Below are 20039 nucleotides of genomic sequence, written 5' to 3' on the forward strand. Positions count from 1 at the left end.
TGAGACTTGCATCCAGACAGTTTAATACAAAAGACAAATGAAACCACCTTTCGTTTTTGCTTTAATGAGTATACATCATTTGAATAAATAAGAGAACATTTGAAGAATGTTTACCAGTTATCGATAGCTGCTTCGGAAATGCAGAGAAGAAACAGCTCATGTATTTCTGCATATTTGTCCTCAGCATCATTGCACTCGAGCTTAGGAACAGAGAATGTCAGAACCCCTGCTCCCCCTATCACTTCACTGCAATCATTTCCCAAGATAATGTAAAGGGGACATAACCGAGTTGACAGTCCTAACTGCAGTTCTCTCTGATTTTTGTTTCCATTGGAATTAATAGGGACTGACCTATGAATAGGTAATGTGACCTGCTGACTTGCTATGAGCAGGTCACTGCACAGAGTAGACAGCTCCCTTCCTTCCCGTGTTTTTGACGGTTGAGGGCAGGAGCTTCTATCCAAACAGCACTGACAGCACATTCTGAGGAGGCTCTGAGCCCCGGATTTCACTCAGTTCTGTTAACACATCAACACTTTCCATGCATAGTAGGAACCCTAGACACTGGACCTGATTGGTACTTGATTGCACATCGATGAGTCCCAAGGAAAGCTTCTCACTGCATCTACACAAAGGCCTGTGAAACTGTGTTGGCTAATGACGGCTAGTGTCGATCTGATTGTCACATTTCCCCACAGCCCATTATCCATATCTCACTGCAGGATGTGGGGATTGATTCAGCTCCTTGTCTCTCGAGCCCAGGCACTTCACCTGCGGTTCACTTTCTGTGGAAAAGCATATATCGTCTCCAGACCGCTATCTTGTGGGTCACCTCCTGAAGCTGCTGGGATCCTGTGCTCAGACCACTGGAGAAGGGAGTAGGTGAGATCACCGTTCAGTACCGAATCCTGGCCCTGCACACAACAGAAAAAGACACAGCTTACAAGATGTGCGAAACAGTAAAAGCTTGGGAGGAAAATAGATGAAAGGCCACGGACAGTTCTGTCAGCAACAGGAGGAGAGGAGTCACTGCCTGAGCTTTCCTGACATGGAAATCTATCCAACTAGTAGGTGCAAGACAAGTCACCTTTTGATTTCCTACCTGGGAGGAACATTTGAACAGGCCACTCACCCCCTTGTCCTGATACACCATTCAATAAGACCATGATTGATCTGCAGTTCCACTCTGTTCATCCACCCATGTTCGATATGGAAACATTGAAATGAAGAGCAGGAGTAGGCCATTCAGCCCATCGAGACTGCTCCACCATCCAATATGGTCACAGCTGATCATCTACCACAATGCCTTATTCCCACTCTCTCTCTCTCCAAACACCTTGACGCCGATAATAACTGAAAATATATCAGGCTCTTTCTTGAACACGCTCAGTGCTCCGGCCTCCACGGCCTTCTGTGGGAGAGCATTCCTCATGTTGGCCATCGTCTGGGAGAGTAAAAGTTTCCTCATCTTAATCACCGCTCAGAATCCTGAGACAGGGGTGACCCACTGATGCTCAGCACCACAACCAGAGAAAACATCCTCCCTACATCTAGTCTTTCCAACCCTGTTACAGTTGATACATTTCAATCAGATCGGCTCTCACAGTTCTGATCCCAAGTGAACACAAACCCATTTGAACAAATCTCTCCTTATATGACAGTATTGCCATCCCCGGTATTAGCCTTGCAAATCTTTGTTGCACTTCTCTTTGGGAAGTCTATTCTCAGTAAGGTTGGGAAACTAAAATGGCACGCAGTACTGCAGGTGTGGTCTCACCAAGGCCATGTGTAATATATCCTGAGGACTTATGCACTTAATGGTAAGGTCCTAGGCAGTGTTGCTGAACCAAGAGACCTTGGAGTGCAGGTTCATAGCTCCTTGAAAGTGGAGTCGCAGGTAGATAGGATAGTGAAGAAGGCATTTGGTATACTTTCCTTTATTGGACAGAGTACTGAGTACAGGAGTTGGGATGTCATGTTGGGGCTGTACAGGACATTGGTTAGGCCACTGTTGGAATATTGCATGCAACTCTGGTCTCCTTCCTATCAGAAAGATGTTGTGAAACTTGAAAGGGTTCAGAAAGATTTACAAGGATGTTGCCAGGGAAGATTTGAGCTATAAGGAGAGGTTGAATAGGCTGGGGCTGTTTTCCCTGGAGTGTTGGAGGCTGAGGGGTGACCTTATAGAGATTTATAAAATCATGAGGGGTATGGATAGGATAAGTAGACAAAGTCTTTTCCCCAGGGTGGGGGAATCCAAAACTTGAGAACATAGGTTTAGGGTGAGAGGGGAAAGATATAAAAGGGACCTAAGGGGTAACATTTTCACACAGAGGGTGGTATGTGTATGGAATGAGCTGCCAGAGGAAATGTTGGAGGCTGGTACAATTGCAACATTTAAAAAGCATCTGGATGGGTATATGAATAGGAAGGGTTTGGATGGATATAGGCCGGATGCTGGCAGGAGGGACTAGATTAAGTTGGGATATCTGGTCGGCATGGACGAGATGGACCAAAGAGTCGGTTTCCATGCTGTACATCTCTGTGACTCTCTGACTCCATCTATACTTCCTGCTGGCTTGCAAAAACTACCCACATAATCAAAGCCCCCTCCCACCCCAGTTATACTCTCTCTATCACCAGCTTCCATTGGGCATAAGACATAAAAGTTTGAATACTTTTATGAATAGATTCAAAAACAGCTTCTTCCTACTGTTATCAGACTTCTGAATGGATCTCTCAAAGTTAACTCCAATCGCTCTCTCTCTCGCTCTCTGCACACCTTCTCTGCAGCTGTAACACTGTATTCTGCACTTTGTTATGCTACCCTAATGCACTTTACATGATACTAGCATGCAAAGCAAACTTTTCACATTATCTCAGTACGTGTGACAATAATAAATCAAATCAAACCAATAGAAATTAAAATCACTGGGCTGTAAAAGTAATGTTGCTCCTAATCCCATCATTTTCCCAATAGTCTGTCTTTCTTTGAGAAGGAGTCAGGTTCGTAATAATCAACTTCACTCTTACCTCAGCAAAGTCTTGCCTCATTCCTTCAATTGGCTGATCATGTGTTTCCATGGCAACTGAATCATGTTGCAGACAAGAACCTGAATTAAAATATTCAGATGTACAAAATCACTTGCATTGTGTGTGAATGATAAGATGCAAAACAACTTAAAATTTGATAAAGACACCACTGTATAAAGAAGGAAGCTTGCCACTGCTTTTCAGTTGGTTAACGCAAGCTCCAATTTTGTGTTTGGTCACTTGGCCTATTTTATTTTTTTCACTTACGGGGACCATTCCCTGAAATATTAATCAAAATCTCTCACCAAATGCACATAGTTAATGATTAAAAATCTGTCCAATGTAAAGACAATGCAAGGTCCAGTCAAATGATCAGAATTTTGGCAAGGTGAAGAAATAAATTTAGAATAAACTCTTAACCATTTTCCTTATCCATTGTGCATGAGTTATTTAAACATTTTAAAAACAGTGAGATTCTGATTACCCATAGCAAAATTTTCATTTGATCACCATAGAGCCATAGAGATGTACAGAATGGAAACAGACCTTTCGGTCGAACACATCCATGCCAACCAGATATCCCAACCCAATCTAGTCCCACCTGCCAGCACCTGGCCCATATCCCTCCAAACCCTTCCTATTCATATACCCATCCAAATACCTCTTAAATGTTGCAATTGTACCAGCCTCCACCACTTCCTCTGGCAGCTCATTCCATACACGTACGACCCTCTGTGTGAAAAAGTTGCCCCTAAGGTCTATTTTATATCTCTCCCCTTTCACCCTATACCTATGCCCTCTAGTTCTGGACTCCCCAAGGACCAGCTCATACTGAAGTGTATTACCCAGTAAAATGAAACAAACTACAACCTGTAATGGCAGTTAAAGTGTCACGGTTATGAATACTTGTATTATGTCTGGTTATTTATGATTCAACATTAATCTGCTTTCAGATCATCATCCCAACCTGTGCCCCTTTCAGAAAAGGAGACTTTGATTCAGCCCCAAGACTCTCAGTGAGCTAAATGAGGGGGAGTATGCAGAACGATACATGGTAGATAATTCAATTGGAAATGGAAGTCAGGAGATTGAGGCAGTACAAGAATTGAGTGCCCTTCATTGCCCAATCCAGGAGTGGAGTAGATTTCCGACAGTAGCAGGGCGATAGTCACTTGACTGTAGACTGTACTTTTAACTGTGTTAACTTGTATAAAACTAGTGATATCAACTTAAGCTACCCAGTATATGTCTTCCCCAATTTTCCTTGATGTTAAACTCAACAGGAGTAAAGATTGGGTAGCTAGACAATTTGAATTTCCACATCTTAGCCCATCACTAGTAGATAAAATGATAGTCCATCACATTAATTAGAGTCATTGTCAGGCTTTTTCACCTTCCCTGCTGCAATTGCTCATTCACTGGTGTAAACTCTGATCATCAAGAATGGTGACATACCTTTGTACTTCTTCGTTACCAAGATGAAAAGGATGAGAACAATAAGGAAACAGCCAACAACAGAGACAATGATATGCAGGTACTCGATTGACTCTGTACTCAGAGGTTGACTTGTTGTTGAACCAGGTTGGGTAGTACATCCAACATCTGTAACAAAGCACTAATAGTTTAATGGTAATGTCAACAGATTAATGTAGAGCTTCAGGTTAAAGCTCTGAAGAGATGAGTTTAAAACAGCAAGGAGAGAGCACTGCAGAAGCTGGGTCCACATGGGTCACTGCTGGTCCCAACTTACATGAATGATTTGGACTTTGGAATAAAAGGCGCAGTTTGTAAATTCACTGAAAACAGCAAAGCCAGAAGTGGGAATGTCAGGGTGACAATCAAGATTGAGAAACAGTGCAACAACTTAGTAGGAGACATGGGCAAAGTGAGCAAACATTTTCAAAATTTAAAATGGATGAATGTGAGGCAGTAGACATTGGGAGGAAAAACAAGGAGATTGCATACTATCCACAAGACACAAGTCGAGGTGAGTTAGAACAACAAAGGAATCTCTGAATGCAAATGCATCCATTTCAAGAAGCTATGTTAGCGATCACCAAGGCCATAAAAAGATACATTAGGCTTATTTCTTGGAATGATAAAATTGCGAATTATGGAATTAAAGCTAAATCTATATTGAACAGCTCTGAGAAAAGGTCACTCAACCCAAAATGTAAACTTTGATTTCCCTCCACAGATGCTGCCAGATCTGCTGAGCTTTTCCATCAATTTCTGTTTTTGTTTCTGTATTGGACGGTGCACTACTTAGTGTGATTCTGGTTTCTATATTATAAAAAATGATAAGGACACAGTGGAGAGGATGCAGACAAGACTTATAAGAGCAATACCAGAAAGGTCAGGGTGTACACATCAATAAGAACATTGATAGACTGGGTTTCTTTTTACTTGAAATGTGAGGGCATATGGGGTAGAGCTGGCAGAGGTAAGTACAATGAGTGGTTTAGATAAAGGGGCAGTGGGCAGAACCTTTCATTCTGATGAAGAGTTACAGCAGTAGGGCCTGCAGTTCATAAGGACATAGGAACTAGGAGCAGAAGTAGCCCATCCGGACCTTTGAACCTGCTCTACCATTCAATAAGATCATGGTTAATGCTTTCATGGACTCAGCTCCACTTACCCACACTCTCACCATATCCCTTAATGCCTTTATTTTTCAAAAATATATCTACCTTAACTTTAAAAGTGTTAACTGAAGCAGCATCAACTACTTTCCTGGGCAAAGAATTCCATAGATTAACAACCCTTCTTCATTCCTGCTTCCTCTAATCTTGAGGCTATGCCTATTTATCCTACCGTTACTTATCAGTGGAAGCATCCTCTCTACTTCTGTTTTATCAATTCCCTTCATAATTTTATATGTTTCTATAAAATCCCCCCTCATTCTTCTGAATTCCAATGAATATAGATTAGATTACTTACAATGTGGAAACAGGTCCTTCAGCCCAACAAGTCCACATCGACCCACTGAAGCGCAACCCACCCAGAACCATTCCCCTACATTTACCCCTTCACCTCACATTACAGGCAATTTAGCATGGCCAATTCACCTAACCTGCACATTTTTGGACTGTGGGAGGAAACCGGAGCACCCAGAGGAAACCCACGCAGACACAGGGAGAATGTGCAAACTCCACACAAACAGTCACCTGTGGCAGGGATTGAACCTGGGTCTCTGGCGCTGTGAGGCAGCAGTGCTAACCAATGCGCCACCGTGCCGCCCTAATCTACTCAGCCAATCCTCATAAACCAACCCCCTCAACTCTGGAATCAACCTAACAAACCTCCTCTGCCCCCTCCAGTGCCAGTACATCCTTTATACTATGTGTTTCCAAATGATCCACCATTACATTTTTTATAACAGATTCAAACATTGTCCTCATGTCAGGAGATAAGCTCACTGGCCTAAAGTTATCTTTTTGGCTCCCTCATCTTTTGAATAAGGAGTTTTCCAGTCCTCTATAAATTCTTGGAAGATTACAGTACATCCATTATCTCAAAACTACTTCTATTAAAATCCTATTTGATGCTGGGAACCTATCATTTTTAACCCCATTAGTTTCTCACATAATTCATTCTCTTGTGATATTGACTGTGTTTATTTTCTCCCCACATAAACCTCTTGAATATTTAATAAGTTTAGAATGTGATGAATGTTGTTCACTGTGAAGCCAGATGCAAAGTGTTTACGGGTCGTTCTGCTGTAGCCTGCATTCCGTTAATGGAAATTCACTTTAAAACGATTGACAACTGGGGACATTGTTTCTAAAATGTGAACTTTTAAAACGTGCATTGGCTGTACTGCGATTACATCACCAACACTTTAAACACTCTTCCTAAAACACGATTTTTCCATAATTGCACCCATCGCATTCGAGAAGAACTGCCTGTATTCAACACCTCTTCCAGTTCCTAGTTCTCTACGATTATTTTACCTGCCTCATTCTCTAAGGGGCCTATTTTTACTTTGGCTCTTGTTTGTACATTTAAAGAAGCTGTGTGTGTGTTTTTATACTACTCACCAGTTTGCCCTCACAGGTTATTTACTCCCTCTTCTTTTTTTGACCATCATTTCTTGGCTTTCAAAACTTTCCCAATTCTCTGGTTTACCACTAACCTTTGTGTGCTTTTTCATCCAATTTGAACTTATTAGGTAAACATTGGTTGGTTTATACCCTTCCTAAATCTTTATGACTCACCAGGATGTATATTTACTTTGAGTCATGGACGATTTTCTTAAGCACCTGCCAGTGTTCCTCAACTACATTTTTCTGCTAAACACCTTTCCAGTCCACTCCAGCTAACGCTGCCCTCACCTTAAAGTAATTAGTCTTATTTAAGTTAAGGATAGTTGTTTCTGGTCCAAATCTCACACTCTCAAACTGAATGCTATGTTCCATCATGTAATCATCACTGTTCCCCAAAGGTTCTTTTACACAGAGATTATTTATTAAACCTGCCTCATTACACCTTACCAGATCCAAAAAACCATGATCCTTGGTTAGATCCAAAACATACTGTTCTCTGCCCCGAATTCAACGAATGCTTGCTCATGGCGACCTTAGCTATTTTAATTTTCCCAATCTTCATGAAAATTTACCTTACCGATGCCCTTTAATTAATTTCTTAATTATCTCATACAGTCATACAGCCTATCATGTCTACACCATCCAAAAACACAAAAATATGCTCATTCTATTTACATGCACTTCGTCCATAGCCTAAGATGCCTTTTGAGAACTCATCCAGATACTTAGAGTCATAGAGATGTACAGCATGGAAACAGACCCTTCGGTCCAACCCATCCACGCCAACTAGATAACTCAACCCAATCTAGTCCAACCTGCCAGCACCTGGCCCATATCCCTCCAAACCCTTCCTATTCATATACCCATCCAGATGCCTCTTAAATGTTGCAACAGTATCAGCCTCCACCACATCCTCTGGCAGCTCATTCCATACACGTACCACCCTCTGCGTGAAAATGTTATCCCTTAGGTCTCTTTTATATCTTCCCCTCTCACCCTAAACCTATACCCTCTAGTTCTGAATTCCCGACCCCAGGACTTTGTCTATTTATCCTATCCATGCCCCTCATAATTTTGTAAACCTCTATAAGGTCACCCCTCAGCCTCCGACGCCCCAGCCTGTTCAGCCTTTCCCTGTAGCTCAAATCCTCCAAACCTGGCAACATCCTTGTAAATCTTTTCAGAAATCCTTTCAAATTTCACAACATCTTTCCGATAGGAAGGAGACCAGAATTGTACACAAGTGGCCTAACCAATGTCCTGTACAGCAGCAACATGACCTCCCAACTCCTGTACTCAATACTCTGACCAATAAAGGAAAGTATACTAAACGCCTTCTTCACTATCCTATCTACCTGCGACTCCACTTTCAAGGAGCTATGAACCTGCACTCCAAGGCCTCTTTGTTCAGCAACACTTCCTAGGACCTTACCATTAAGTGTATAAGTCCTGCTAAGATTTGCTTTCCCAAAATGCAGCACCTCACATTTATCTGAATTAAACTCCATCTGCCAATTCTCAGCCCATTGGCCCATCTGATCCAGATCCTGTTGTAATCTGAGGTAACCCACTACACCTCCAATTCTGGTGTCATCTGCAAACTTACTAACTGTTCCTCTTATGCTCGCATCCAAATCATTTATGTAAATGACAAAAAGTAGAGGACCCAGCACCGATCCTTGCGTCACTCCACTGGTCACAGGCCTCCAGTCTGAAAAACAACCCTCCAACTACCTTTGAGTCAGTTCTGTATCCAAGTGGCTAGTTCTCCCTGTATTCCATGAGATCTAACCTTGCTAATCAGTCTCCCATGGGGAACCTTGTCGAACGCCTTACTGACGTCCATATAGATCACATCTACTGCTCTTCCCTCATCAACCTTCTTTGTTACTTCTTCAAAAAGCTCAATCAAGTTTGTGAGACATGATTTCCCACGCACAAAGCCATGTTCACTATCCCTAATCAGTCCTTGCCTCCAACTTGTCCACCACCGAGGTCAGGCTCACCGGTCTATAGTTCCCTGGCTTGTCTTTACCGCCCTTCTTAAACAGTGGCACCACATTTGCCAGCCTCCAGTCTTCTGGCACCTCACCTGTGACTATCGATGATTAAAATATCTCAGCAAGAGGCCCAGCAATCACTTCTCCAGCTTCCCACAGAGTTCTTGATCAGGTCCTGGGGATTTATCCGCATTTAATCATTTCAAGACATCCAGCACTTCCTCCTCTGTAACCTGGACATTTTGCAAGATGTCACCATCTATATCTTCCATGTCCTTTTCCACAGTAAATACTGATGCAAAATATTCATTTCGTATCTCCCCCATTTTGTGTGGTTTACTTCCTAAGTCTTGCAAGAGTACTTGTCTCCATAACCCTCTCACACAGTACATTCCATATATCTACCACCTTCTGGTGAAAAAAGAATTTCTCACATCTCCTCCAAACTAATTACTCTCAAGTTAAACTTATGCCGTCTGGTCTTAGGCATGTCTGCACTAGGAAAGAGATTCTCACAATCTACCCTGTTTATGCCTCTTGTAATTTTGTATACCTCAATCTGATTCCCCCTCAGCCTCCTCTTCTCCAAGGAAAACAAATCCATTCTAAACAGTCTCTCCTCATAATTGAGAGGTTTCATCCCAGCTAACGTACTGTTGAATCTCCTCTGCACGCTTTCCAGTGCGGACATGCCTTCTAATAATATGGTAACCAGAACTGCACACAGTGTTCCATCTGTAGTCTAACCAATTTTTTTTAAAGTTGGAAAAAGGCTTCCTTCCTCCTGTGTTCAATGCCTCAATTAATGAAGCCCAGCATAGCGAATGCCATCTTCACTGTCTTGTGTACTTGTGCTGACACCGTCAGAGATCTATGGATTTGGGCATGAAGGTCCCTTTGTTCCTCAGTGTTCCCTAGGGACCTTCTATTTATTGTGTATATCCTTCCCTCATTAGACATGCCAAAATGCATCACCTCACACTTATTGAGATTACTTTCATCTGCCATCTGTCTCTTTTACAATTTGCCCAATGTACCATCTGGTCAATATTAGACTCCAGTCAAGAGTGTGGTGCTGGAAAAGCATAGCCGGTCAGGCAGCATCCGAGGAACAGGAGAATCAACATTTCAGGCATAAGCCCTTCATCAGAAATGAGGCTTGTGGGCCAGGGAACTGAGAGATAAATGGGAGGGTCGTGGGACTGGGGGGAAGGTAGCTGAGAATACAATAGGTGGATGAAGGTGAGGACGGAGGTGGTAGGTCAGAGGGGAGGGTGGAGCGGATAGATGGGAAAGGTGATAGACAGGTCAGGAGGGCAGTGCTAAGTTGGAGGCTTGGGACTGGGATAATGTGGGGGGAGGGGAAATGAGGAAACTGTTGAAATCCACATGGATCTCATGTGGCTCAGTGTCCCAAGGCGGAATATGAAGCATTCTTCCTCCAGGTGTTGGGTGGTAATGGTTTGGCAGTGAAGGAAGCCCAGGACCTTCATGTCCTTGACAGAGTGGGAGGGGGAGTTGAACTGTTCGGCCACGGGACGGTGGGGTTGGTTGGTGCGGGTGTGCCAGAGATGTGCTCTGAAATGGTCCGCTAGGAGGGGGTCCTGTCTTCCCGATGTAGAGGAGACCACATCGGTTGCAAAAGATTTAATACATGGCATTGGTGGAGATATAGGTACATTTCTGATGGATGTGGAAGATTCCTTTGGGGCCTTTGACAGAGGTGAGGGGAGTGGTGTGAGCGCAGGCTTTGCACTTCCTGGAGAAGGGAGTGGGGTGTGGGTGTGGGCTGGTGGGGGTGTGTGGGCCTGACGAGGGAGTTGACGAGGGGGTCTTATTAGAATGTTGATAGGGGTGGGGAGGGAAATATATCTGTGGTGGTGGGGTCCATTTGTAGGTTGCTGCAGTGGCGAAGAATAATGTGATGTATGCGATGGTTGGTGGGGTGGAAGGTGAGGACTAGGGGGCCCTCACGTTCTACTAATATTAGACTCTAGCCTGAGACCATTCTCCTCCTGATCAACAAAACCAATTTTCAACTCAACTGCAAACTTACTAATTATAAACTTGTACATTCACCTCCATGTCAATAATGTGCTTAACAAACAGTAAGGGTCTCAGCACTGACCCCTGTGGTTCACCTCTGGTCACAGGCTTTCAATTACAAAAGCAACTCTCCACCACGACCCTTTGCCTCCTTGTAAGCCAATTTTGGATAGTTTGCTGACTAGCTTTGCGCTTTTATCTTTTAGACTTCCTGTGGGACCTTATTAAAGGACTTACTGAAGTCTGTCTAAATCATATCAACTGCACTACCTTCATCAATATATTTAGTGATCTTTTCAAAAGCTCAATTAAATTAGACATGATATCCCTCAAAAAAAAAGTCCATGCTGTCTATGTCTGATCAATCCCTGCCTTTCCAAGGATTGATTAATCCTGTCTCTCAGATTATTTTCCAATGGTTTTCCTTAGCAGTGAGGTCAGACTAACTGGCCCATCCCTGCTTGAACAAACGGGCCGCATTAGCCATCCTCCAGTCATCTGGCACTTCACCAGTGGCCAGCAAAATGTTAAATATCTCCCTCAGGGCTGCAACAATTTCCTCCCTTCTCTCCCATTGAAATCTGGGATACATCGCATCAGGCCCTGGGGATTTGTGTACCTTAATGCCTGCTAAAACATCAAATATCTCCTCCTTATTAATCTTAACATGTTTAAGAAACTCACTATCCCAAATGAAATCTCCAGCGATAGCACTTTTCTCCTCTGTGAATGTAGAGGTGAAGTATTTGCTTAAGACCTCACCCACAGCCACTAGCTTTATTCACAGTTTCCTGCTTTTGGTCTCTAATAGGTCCGACTGTTTCTCTAGTAATTTTCCGACTCTTAATATATATATAAAAAGCCTTGGGGATTTCCTTAATCCCACCTGTCTTACTAACTTGATTGAGTTTTTTGAAGAAGTAACAAACAGGATTGATGAGGGCAGAGTGCTGGACGTGATCTATATGGATTTCAGTAAGGTGTTCGACAAGGTTCCTCTTGGGGGACTGGTTAGCAAGGTTAGATCTCATGGAATACAGGAAAAGCTAGCCATTTGGATACTGAACTGACTCAAAGCAAGAAGACAGAGGGTGATGGTGGAAGATTATCTTTCAGACTGGAGGCTTGTGGTGTCCACATGGATCGGTGCTGGGTCCACTGCTTTTCGTCATTTGTATAAATGATTTGGATATAAACATAGGAGTTATAGTTAGTAAGTTTGCAGATGACACCAAAATTGGAGGTGTAGTGGACAGTGAAGAAGGTTATCTCAAATTACAATGGGATCTTGATCAAATGAGCCAATGGGCCAAGGAGTGGCAGATGGGGTTTAATTTAGATAAGTGTTAGGTCCTGCATTTTAGAAAAAGCAAATCAGGGCAGGACAGACTGTACATTCAATAGTAAGGTCCTGGGGAGTGATGCTGAACCAAGAGACCTTGGAGTGCAGGTTCATAGCTCCTTGAAAGTAGAGTCGCAGGTAGATAGGATAGTGAAGAAGGTGTTTGGTATGTTTTTCTTTATTGGTTAAAGCATTGCATATAGGAGTTGGGAGGTCATGTTGCAGCTGTACAGGACATTGGTTAGTCCACTTTTGGAATATTGCATGCAGTTCTGGTCTCCTTTCTATAGAAATGATGTTGTGAAACTTGAAAGGGTTCAGAAAAGATTTACAAAGATGTTGCCAGGGTTAGAGGATTTGAGGTACAGGGAGAGCTTGTATAAGCTGTGGCTATTTTCCCTGGAGCATCGGATGCTGAAGGGTGACCTTATAGAGGGGCATGGGCAGGGTAAATAGACAAGGTCTTTTCCCTGGGGTGGGAGAATCCAGAACTAGAGGGCATAGCTTTAGGGTGAGAGGGGAAAGATATAAAAGAGGCCTAAGGGGCAACTTTTTCATGCAGAGGGTGGCGCATGTATGGGAAGAACTGCTTGACGAAGTGGTGGAAGCGAGTACAGTTACAACATTTAAAAAACATCTGGATGTGTACATGAATAGGAAGGGTTCAGAGGCCCAAGTGCTGCCTAATGGGACTAGATTAGGTTGGGCTATGTGGTCGGCATGAACGAGTTGGACTGAAAGGTCTGTTTCCGTGCTGTACATCTCTAGGACTCTATCGTGAAATCTGTTAGACACTTAATTTCTGCTGTGTCCTTATTGCTTTCCATAATGACTTTGTAACTGATGGAGTTATGGTCACTATTCCCAAAATGCTCAACCACTGAAACATTAACCACTTCACCGGACCCTCAGATTAGGTCTCGCACTGCCCCATCTCTACTGGGATTATCTATATACTGGCGCGAAACGGTCTCCTGGATATACTTTAAAGATTCTACCCTGTTTAATCCTTTCATATTAAGGCAATCCGAGCTAATGTTAGCAAAGCTGAAGTTCCCGAAACCTATGAATCTGTTTCTCTTGCACCTTCCTGGGATTTGCCTATATGTCTACTCTTCTATCTCCCTCTGACTGTTGGCAGGGCTGTAGTTTAAGGTAATCGCCCCTTTTTTATTTCTAAGCTGTTCCCAAATGACCTCATTTGAAAATCCTTCTAGTACGTCATCTCTCATTACTGCAGTGATGGTCTTCTTTATCAATAACACGATGCCCTGCCTCTCTTACATTCCTGCATACTGTGCCTGAAACACCTACATCTTGTAATATTGAGCTGCCAGTACAGCCCTTCCTTCAAACATGTCTCAGCAATGGCAACAATATCATATTTCCACAAGCTGATAAATGTTCATCTGAGAGTTCATCATCCTTACCAGTTAAGTTCTTTGCATTAAAATATATGTAATTTAGCATTCTAAACCCCCTGCGTGCCTTCTCCTGCCCATTGTCTACTGGACTGTCCCAGCATTCCTTCTATATCTGAGTGGACATTGCTCTTAATTTTACATCTACTCTGTTCCCCATCCCCCTGCTAAATTAGTTTAAAACTCCCCAACAGCATTGGGAAACCTCCCTGCAAGGATTAGGACTCATTCCAAGGACTGATTCTGTGACTGACAGAACAGCTACTGTCAAGGGACTTGAAAATTCCTCCCACCAGTGTCTTCTTTGCCTTTTTTATTTTGTACCATTTCCATACTTTGCAGAGTTCCTTGTTTATCCTTAACTTCCCTCCTGTTTTGTATTGACCAAGCAGCAAGTGGTACAAAGAATCCCTGCTTCATGAATTTAGAGCCTTTTGTGTGTTCAGATCTCAAGTTAGAATGTTTGAATTGTGATGTTATTTGCTGCAATGATTGCATCCGTTGAGGTCATTATATTTTCTTGATCAGCCTCAGATAATGTGGATGTATGGTGCACCAGTTACTGCAGCACCTCATTAGTAGCAGCCATCTTTAGTTATTCTGATGGTTAGGAATGAAACTAGGGCATCATTTGTAGGTTTGGAATGCATCCATCAAATTGTTAGCTTGCTCTGATTATTATCCTTCCAAGGCTGTAATTTCAGCAGTATCTGTGGCTGAGGCAGTAACTGAGTTGTTTGCAAGGGATTTCCCCACTTGGAGCATGCAACAGTGAGTCTTGAGTACATCACAACCAAATTAGGAGTGCATTCAGCTTCTGATGCAGTATGCACGTGGGCTTGCTTGTGCCATGGAGCTGCAGCATTTTACAGAGGTCATGGTATATGTAGCGTTAACTAAACATTCCTGCTGGTGCTGATCCAGCACATTTTGCAGAAGCATTTGTTTTCAGAAAGACACAAATACAGATTTAAAGTATCAAGGGTTTCAAGGTGGAAGAGCAAAACTTAATGCAGCCCCAGAGCAATGAAATTAAACAAAATCATCTGTGCTCAATAGGGAATCCCAGCCTTCCAAACAATATAGCTTTGTAATGCTCAGTGTAGTAGAGACGCATGGTGCCACACTTATTCTGAAACCCAGTGCTGATAAAATTGCAGTCTGCTGTGTTGCACTACTCCCCTGGCTTCTGGTGCTGTTCACTCCCTCATCAGCAGTGTTTTCCCCTTCCTCCCTTATCAGGGCGATATCAGGGTCCTGCGCTTCCCAATTCTGCAAAACCCTCTTTACTGGTCGAGGTTCCTGGATATTTCACAATGATCCTGGATATGACCTGTGCGAGTGCTTGACATGTTCTAAATGAATGGTCCAGACAACAGAATCTCATTTTTTGCTCTTGGTTGAACATTGTACTTCTTCTCTGCTACACTTTGCACATTCATTATGGATGCCTTCCGCCAAATCCTCTGTGTTACCATTGAGCCAGCCCTGTAATCAATGAGGAGGTGGAACAAACACTTGTGCCACTTGCAAGTTCTTCTGGTCATGTGCATCATGAAGAGCTCCCTGGCTGAAACCTGCAAGGTTGGTCTCCTTTGAACACAGACTGCCTGCATTTTCATAGAGTGAAGCTGCTATCTGTTAATGTGTGCAACTCTCAGTGCTATGTGTGTAAAGATCATTATGCCCCAATATTTGAAGGATTCTGATTCAAGTCCCACTGTATTAGCTGCCTGGTTCTCAGGGTCTGTACTGAACTTTTCATTTGCTCTTCCGAAGAGGAGGCTTTCCACGTTCAAGACGTATTTAGCATTTGTTCATGGCAGACTGGGACATTAAGGGTGAAAGAAAGTGAAAAGTAAAATAAAAGACAAAAAAAGGGCAGTATTAAAAATGATAGCATGGAATCTAGAGGGTTAATGCAGACTGGCTCATAATGTGGAAAATTACTGAGAGAACACTGTACAAGCATATAGGACAGATGTCAGAGAGCAGGAAATGGAAGACACAAAGAATGATCTTCTCCCCTTTGATAAACTGACTGGTAATAAGGAAAGGAAGACTCGCTGAGTTTGTGAAGTTTTAAGATATGGTGCAATTGGGCACAAAGATAACGGAGGGTCTCCTCATAGTTTCAGGTCATAACTCAAAACTTCTGTCTGTATCAGCCAATGAATCTTCTGTAGAAATCCAGGAGGCGCTGAATAGGCTGGGGTTATTTTCCCTGGAGCATTAGAGGCTGAGGGGTGAACTTATAGAGCTTTATAAAATCATGAGGGGTATGGATAGGATAAATAGACAAGGTCTTTTCCTGGGGTGGGAGAGTCCAGAACTAGAGCACATAGGTTTAGGGTCAGGGGAAAAAATTTAAAAGTGACCTAAGGGGCAACATTTTCATGCAGAGGTGATGCATGTATGGAATGATCTGCCAGAGGAAGTGATGGAGGCTGGTACAAATGCAATATTTAAAAGGCATCTGGATTGGTGGTATATGAATTGGAAGGGTTTAGAGGATATGCAAATGCTGGAAAATGGGCCAAGAATAGGTTAGGATATCTGGTCAGCATGGATGAATTAGGCCGAAGGGCCTGTTTCTATGCTGTACAACTCTATGACTCTATGACTGGGGTAACTCCCATGTCACGAGTCAAACTTGCACCTTCTGACCAATCAGGATGGCTAATTAAACTACAGTGTAATGCTATTTGGAGAATATGTTAATTTTCTACTATTTTTGGAGAACACCTTTGAATGAGTCAATCCCACTTAACTGTAATAAAGTTCCATTTTGTGTAAGGCAGTTCAGCTACTGGACAGGTGGTTTAAGCATTGTTACATGTGAAATGTACCAAGGCTAGTGATACGTACATTAACCACCAGTATGTGGTGTGTAACTATATTTTATGTATAAAAGTCATGAATATGTGTGGCTCACTGGAGAGCCTTTGAGCTGCTCCCCACATATATGTGAGTAAACCACTTATATTTTGCCCTTATTCTATGAGTGTGAGTTCTGTTCTTTCACACTGTCTGCACAGCCTTTCATTGGACATATGCCCAGAGGACCCCTGGAAAGACCTACTGGTGAAGACATTCAATGCCGCTGTCACCTTCAATACAGAATTGTTACAGCACAGAAGGAGGTCATTCAGCTCCTGGTTCCATTACCCCATGCCATTTTCCTGCCTTCTCCCCATATTCATGTACACCATCTCTATCCAAATACTGACAGTGCCAGGATTGGGAATGGGTTCCATCCTGGAGTCGATTTTAACACAAGTGGAACACAATGTAAAGGAGCCGTTTGTACATAAAATGTTGGTATGTCAGGTCTTTAACATTACATCCCCGTATAAGATCGGGTTTGATGTGGAGGTGCCGATGCTGGAATGGGGTGGACAAAGTTAAAAATCACACAACACTAGGTTGTAGTCCAACAGGTTTATTTGGAAGCACTAGCTTTTGAAGCGCTGTTACTTCATCAGGTGGTTGTGAAGCAGAACCACAAGGCACAGAATTTAAAGCAAAGATTACAGCCTCATGCAGCTGAAATGATATATTGAACAAACCTAGATTGTTAAGTCTTTCAGCTTTTAGACATCCACTCTGTCTCTCTCCTGCATGAGCACACAAATATAAGTTTATGGAATGAATTTGATTTTGTAGAATTATATTTTGCTCAAAATATGCAGAACCTGCAGGCAGTCAATCCATATAATATTTTGCAAATACCACTTTGGAAATAGAACCAGTCTGACTCAAGATTGGGACACAGACAGATTTTAACCTCACACCTTTAAGGTATTGTCTGAGCTGAGATATCACTTTTTGTTATAAAACTTTAAATTATCTTGAGAATGTGACTTAAAAGTAGTTCTGGGATTTATATATTAAAGAACCAAACCAAGCAAATTAATTCTAAAAGAAGACAGACTTAACTATCTAGGTTTGTTCAATCTACAATTTCAGCTGTATGCCACTGTAACCCTTCGCATAAATTCTGTGTCTTATGGTCCTGTTCCACAACCACATGAAGGAGCAGCACTCTCAAATCAACCTGTTGGACTTTAACCTGATGTTGTAAGACCAAGTTTGTAAGTGCTAATATTTGTATGTCAGATATTTGTAAATTGGAGACCCCTGTAATCATCAAATGGTCTATTGAATGCCTCAATTGAACCTATCTTCACCACAGACAGTACATTCCATATCCTAACTACTCACTATTTGAAGAGGTTTTTCCTCATTTCACCCTTGTTTCATTAGCCCAGCAATTTAACTCTATAACCCTTGTGTTCTTCTTCCTTTCATGAGCAGGAACAGCTTCTCCCTATCTGTTCTGTTCTGCATGACCCTGGCCTTCTCTCAGTGTGTCTCCTGCGACTACCATTCCTAGTTTGTATCTTGCCCATCCTCCAGTCATTCTGAAACTCTAAATGTCAATCACCCTATAAGGGGATTGGTTAGCTCAGTTGGCTGGATAGCTGGTTTGCCATATATAGTGACACCAACAGCATGGGTTCAAATCCTGTACAGGCTGAGGATAGATTTGTTGAATCCCTACAGCATGGAAGCAGCCCATTGAGTCCACACTGACCTTTCAAAGAGCATTTCATCTAGACCCACCCTTTACCCATAGCTAATCTGCACATTTTTGGACCAAGGGAGGAAAGACACGGGGTAAAATGTGCAAACTCCACACCAACAGTTGCCCATGAATGGAATGGAACCCAGGTCTCTGGTGCTGTGAGGCAGCAGTGCTAACCACTGAGTCACCCAAAGATGGTTACCCTAAACTTTCCAAGTTCTCTCCTAGCCCTCAGGTTAAACCATCACAACCAGTTGTCTGTCGTGAGAGAGTGAGACATTGGTTACTTTACCCTTTTGCATTCCCCCATCTGAGCTTCTGCACCCCCCCCTCCCCCCCCCCCGAGTACTTTGCTGCTAACTCCCCTCCTCCTCCTTTAGCAGAAGCTGACCCTTCAGTGGTTTCCCCTCCTGCAGCCCCCCTCTCAGCGGATGTCCCTGTGTTCAGAGGGTAACCATACAGAGGACAGCACACGACGGAATGGATCAGGATCTGTCTGATTATGGATGGTTAAAGTCACGTTCCCTTTAATGGTTATGTCTGTGCCATGGTTCATCATCAGTCTCTTTAATGGGTCAATTTAACTGAAATTTAACTCCATCCACTGGGAAATAAAAACTCTCCTCATGCCCAAAGATTGCATTCTCACCCTGACGGTGTTAAAGTGAAAGGAAATTTTCACATCACCTTCCAAACTTGATCATCCCATTGTGTACCCTCTCCCAGTCACCATCCAACTTCCCTCCCCTCACTGAACCCACCCACTGTCATCCCTCGCCCCTTTGTCGCCCTTGAACACCAACCCATTGGCCTTGACCCTGTAACCGTAGCCCTCCACATGCCTTCTCTCCCTCTGAGCTGACACCATTAACTGTCCCCATGCCTTCTTTCGCCCTGATCAGTCCTTTCCCCTCCACTATCCCCGATACATGCCACCCAGAGGGGAGGGTCAAATTCAATCCCACATGTTCTGATTCTATATCTCGTCTCAAGACTTCTATCCAGAATCTGTAAGCAATTCAAGTCTTTTTAAGTATTCCTGTACATCAACCCCCTGCCCCTTAAACAAGTTAAATGTCTGTAAACACTTACCTGTCTCGTTATAAACGGTTAAAGTCACATTCCCTTCAGTAGTTGTGTTCACACCATCTCTATAAACTGATATCACATACACGCCGCTGTCATCAGATTGAAAATCCCGCAGCCACAAGGATCCAGTGTCTGGGTCGAGGTGAACCCGGTGCTGGTAGGAAGGCCGTGTTACCCGGTGATCTGAACAGTTATACCGGGGTGTGACAGGGCCTGGAGAGCAGTTTGATCGGCTTAGGGTCACGAATGGAGTATTTTCGGGGAATAAACGCCACTGGATCCTCAACGTGGAGTAGGGTGTGAGTGTGACATAGGAGACAGAGAGATTGACAGGCTGGCCCACGGTCCCCTTCACTTCTCTCTGAGGGACACTCAGGGTAACACCGCTTCCAGAGGCTGCAACAAGATCAAAACACGACGTCAGTTTCCAACCGCATCGCAGTCTCATCCCGTCAGTTACATTTTACACAGTGA

At 43.1% G+C, this 20039-nt stretch overlaps 1 protein-coding gene across 6 annotated transcripts in view; it reads right to left on the bottom strand.

Annotated features, from left to right (window-relative positions):
* The window catches only part of LOC122541371 (uncharacterized), a 27005-nt gene continuing 6966 nt past the window's right edge, over positions 1-20039 (bottom strand). For 5 of the 6 annotated variants that reach the window (XM_087979412.1, XM_043678081.2, XM_043678085.2 and 2 more), the window contains 4 exons: positions 19569-19961; positions 4489-4635; positions 3034-3113; positions 1-914 (listed from right to left, as the gene is read on the bottom strand). In XM_087979412.1, the coding sequence (XP_087835538.1) occupies positions 768-914; positions 3034-3113; positions 4489-4635; positions 19569-19961 (767 nt within the window). In that variant the 3' untranslated portion in view covers positions 1-767. The remainder of the gene's footprint in view (positions 915-3033; positions 3114-4488; positions 4636-19568; positions 19962-20039) is intronic. The other variant, XM_043678086.2, reaches the window with a different exon arrangement.

The sequence above is a fragment of the Chiloscyllium plagiosum genome, unplaced genomic scaffold (assembly GCF_037043375.1).
Source record: "Chiloscyllium plagiosum isolate Xiang-an unplaced genomic scaffold, Cpla_swu_hap1 HiC_scaffold_35, whole genome shotgun sequence".
Classification (NCBI taxonomy): Eukaryota; Metazoa; Chordata; class Chondrichthyes; order Orectolobiformes; family Hemiscylliidae; genus Chiloscyllium; species Chiloscyllium plagiosum.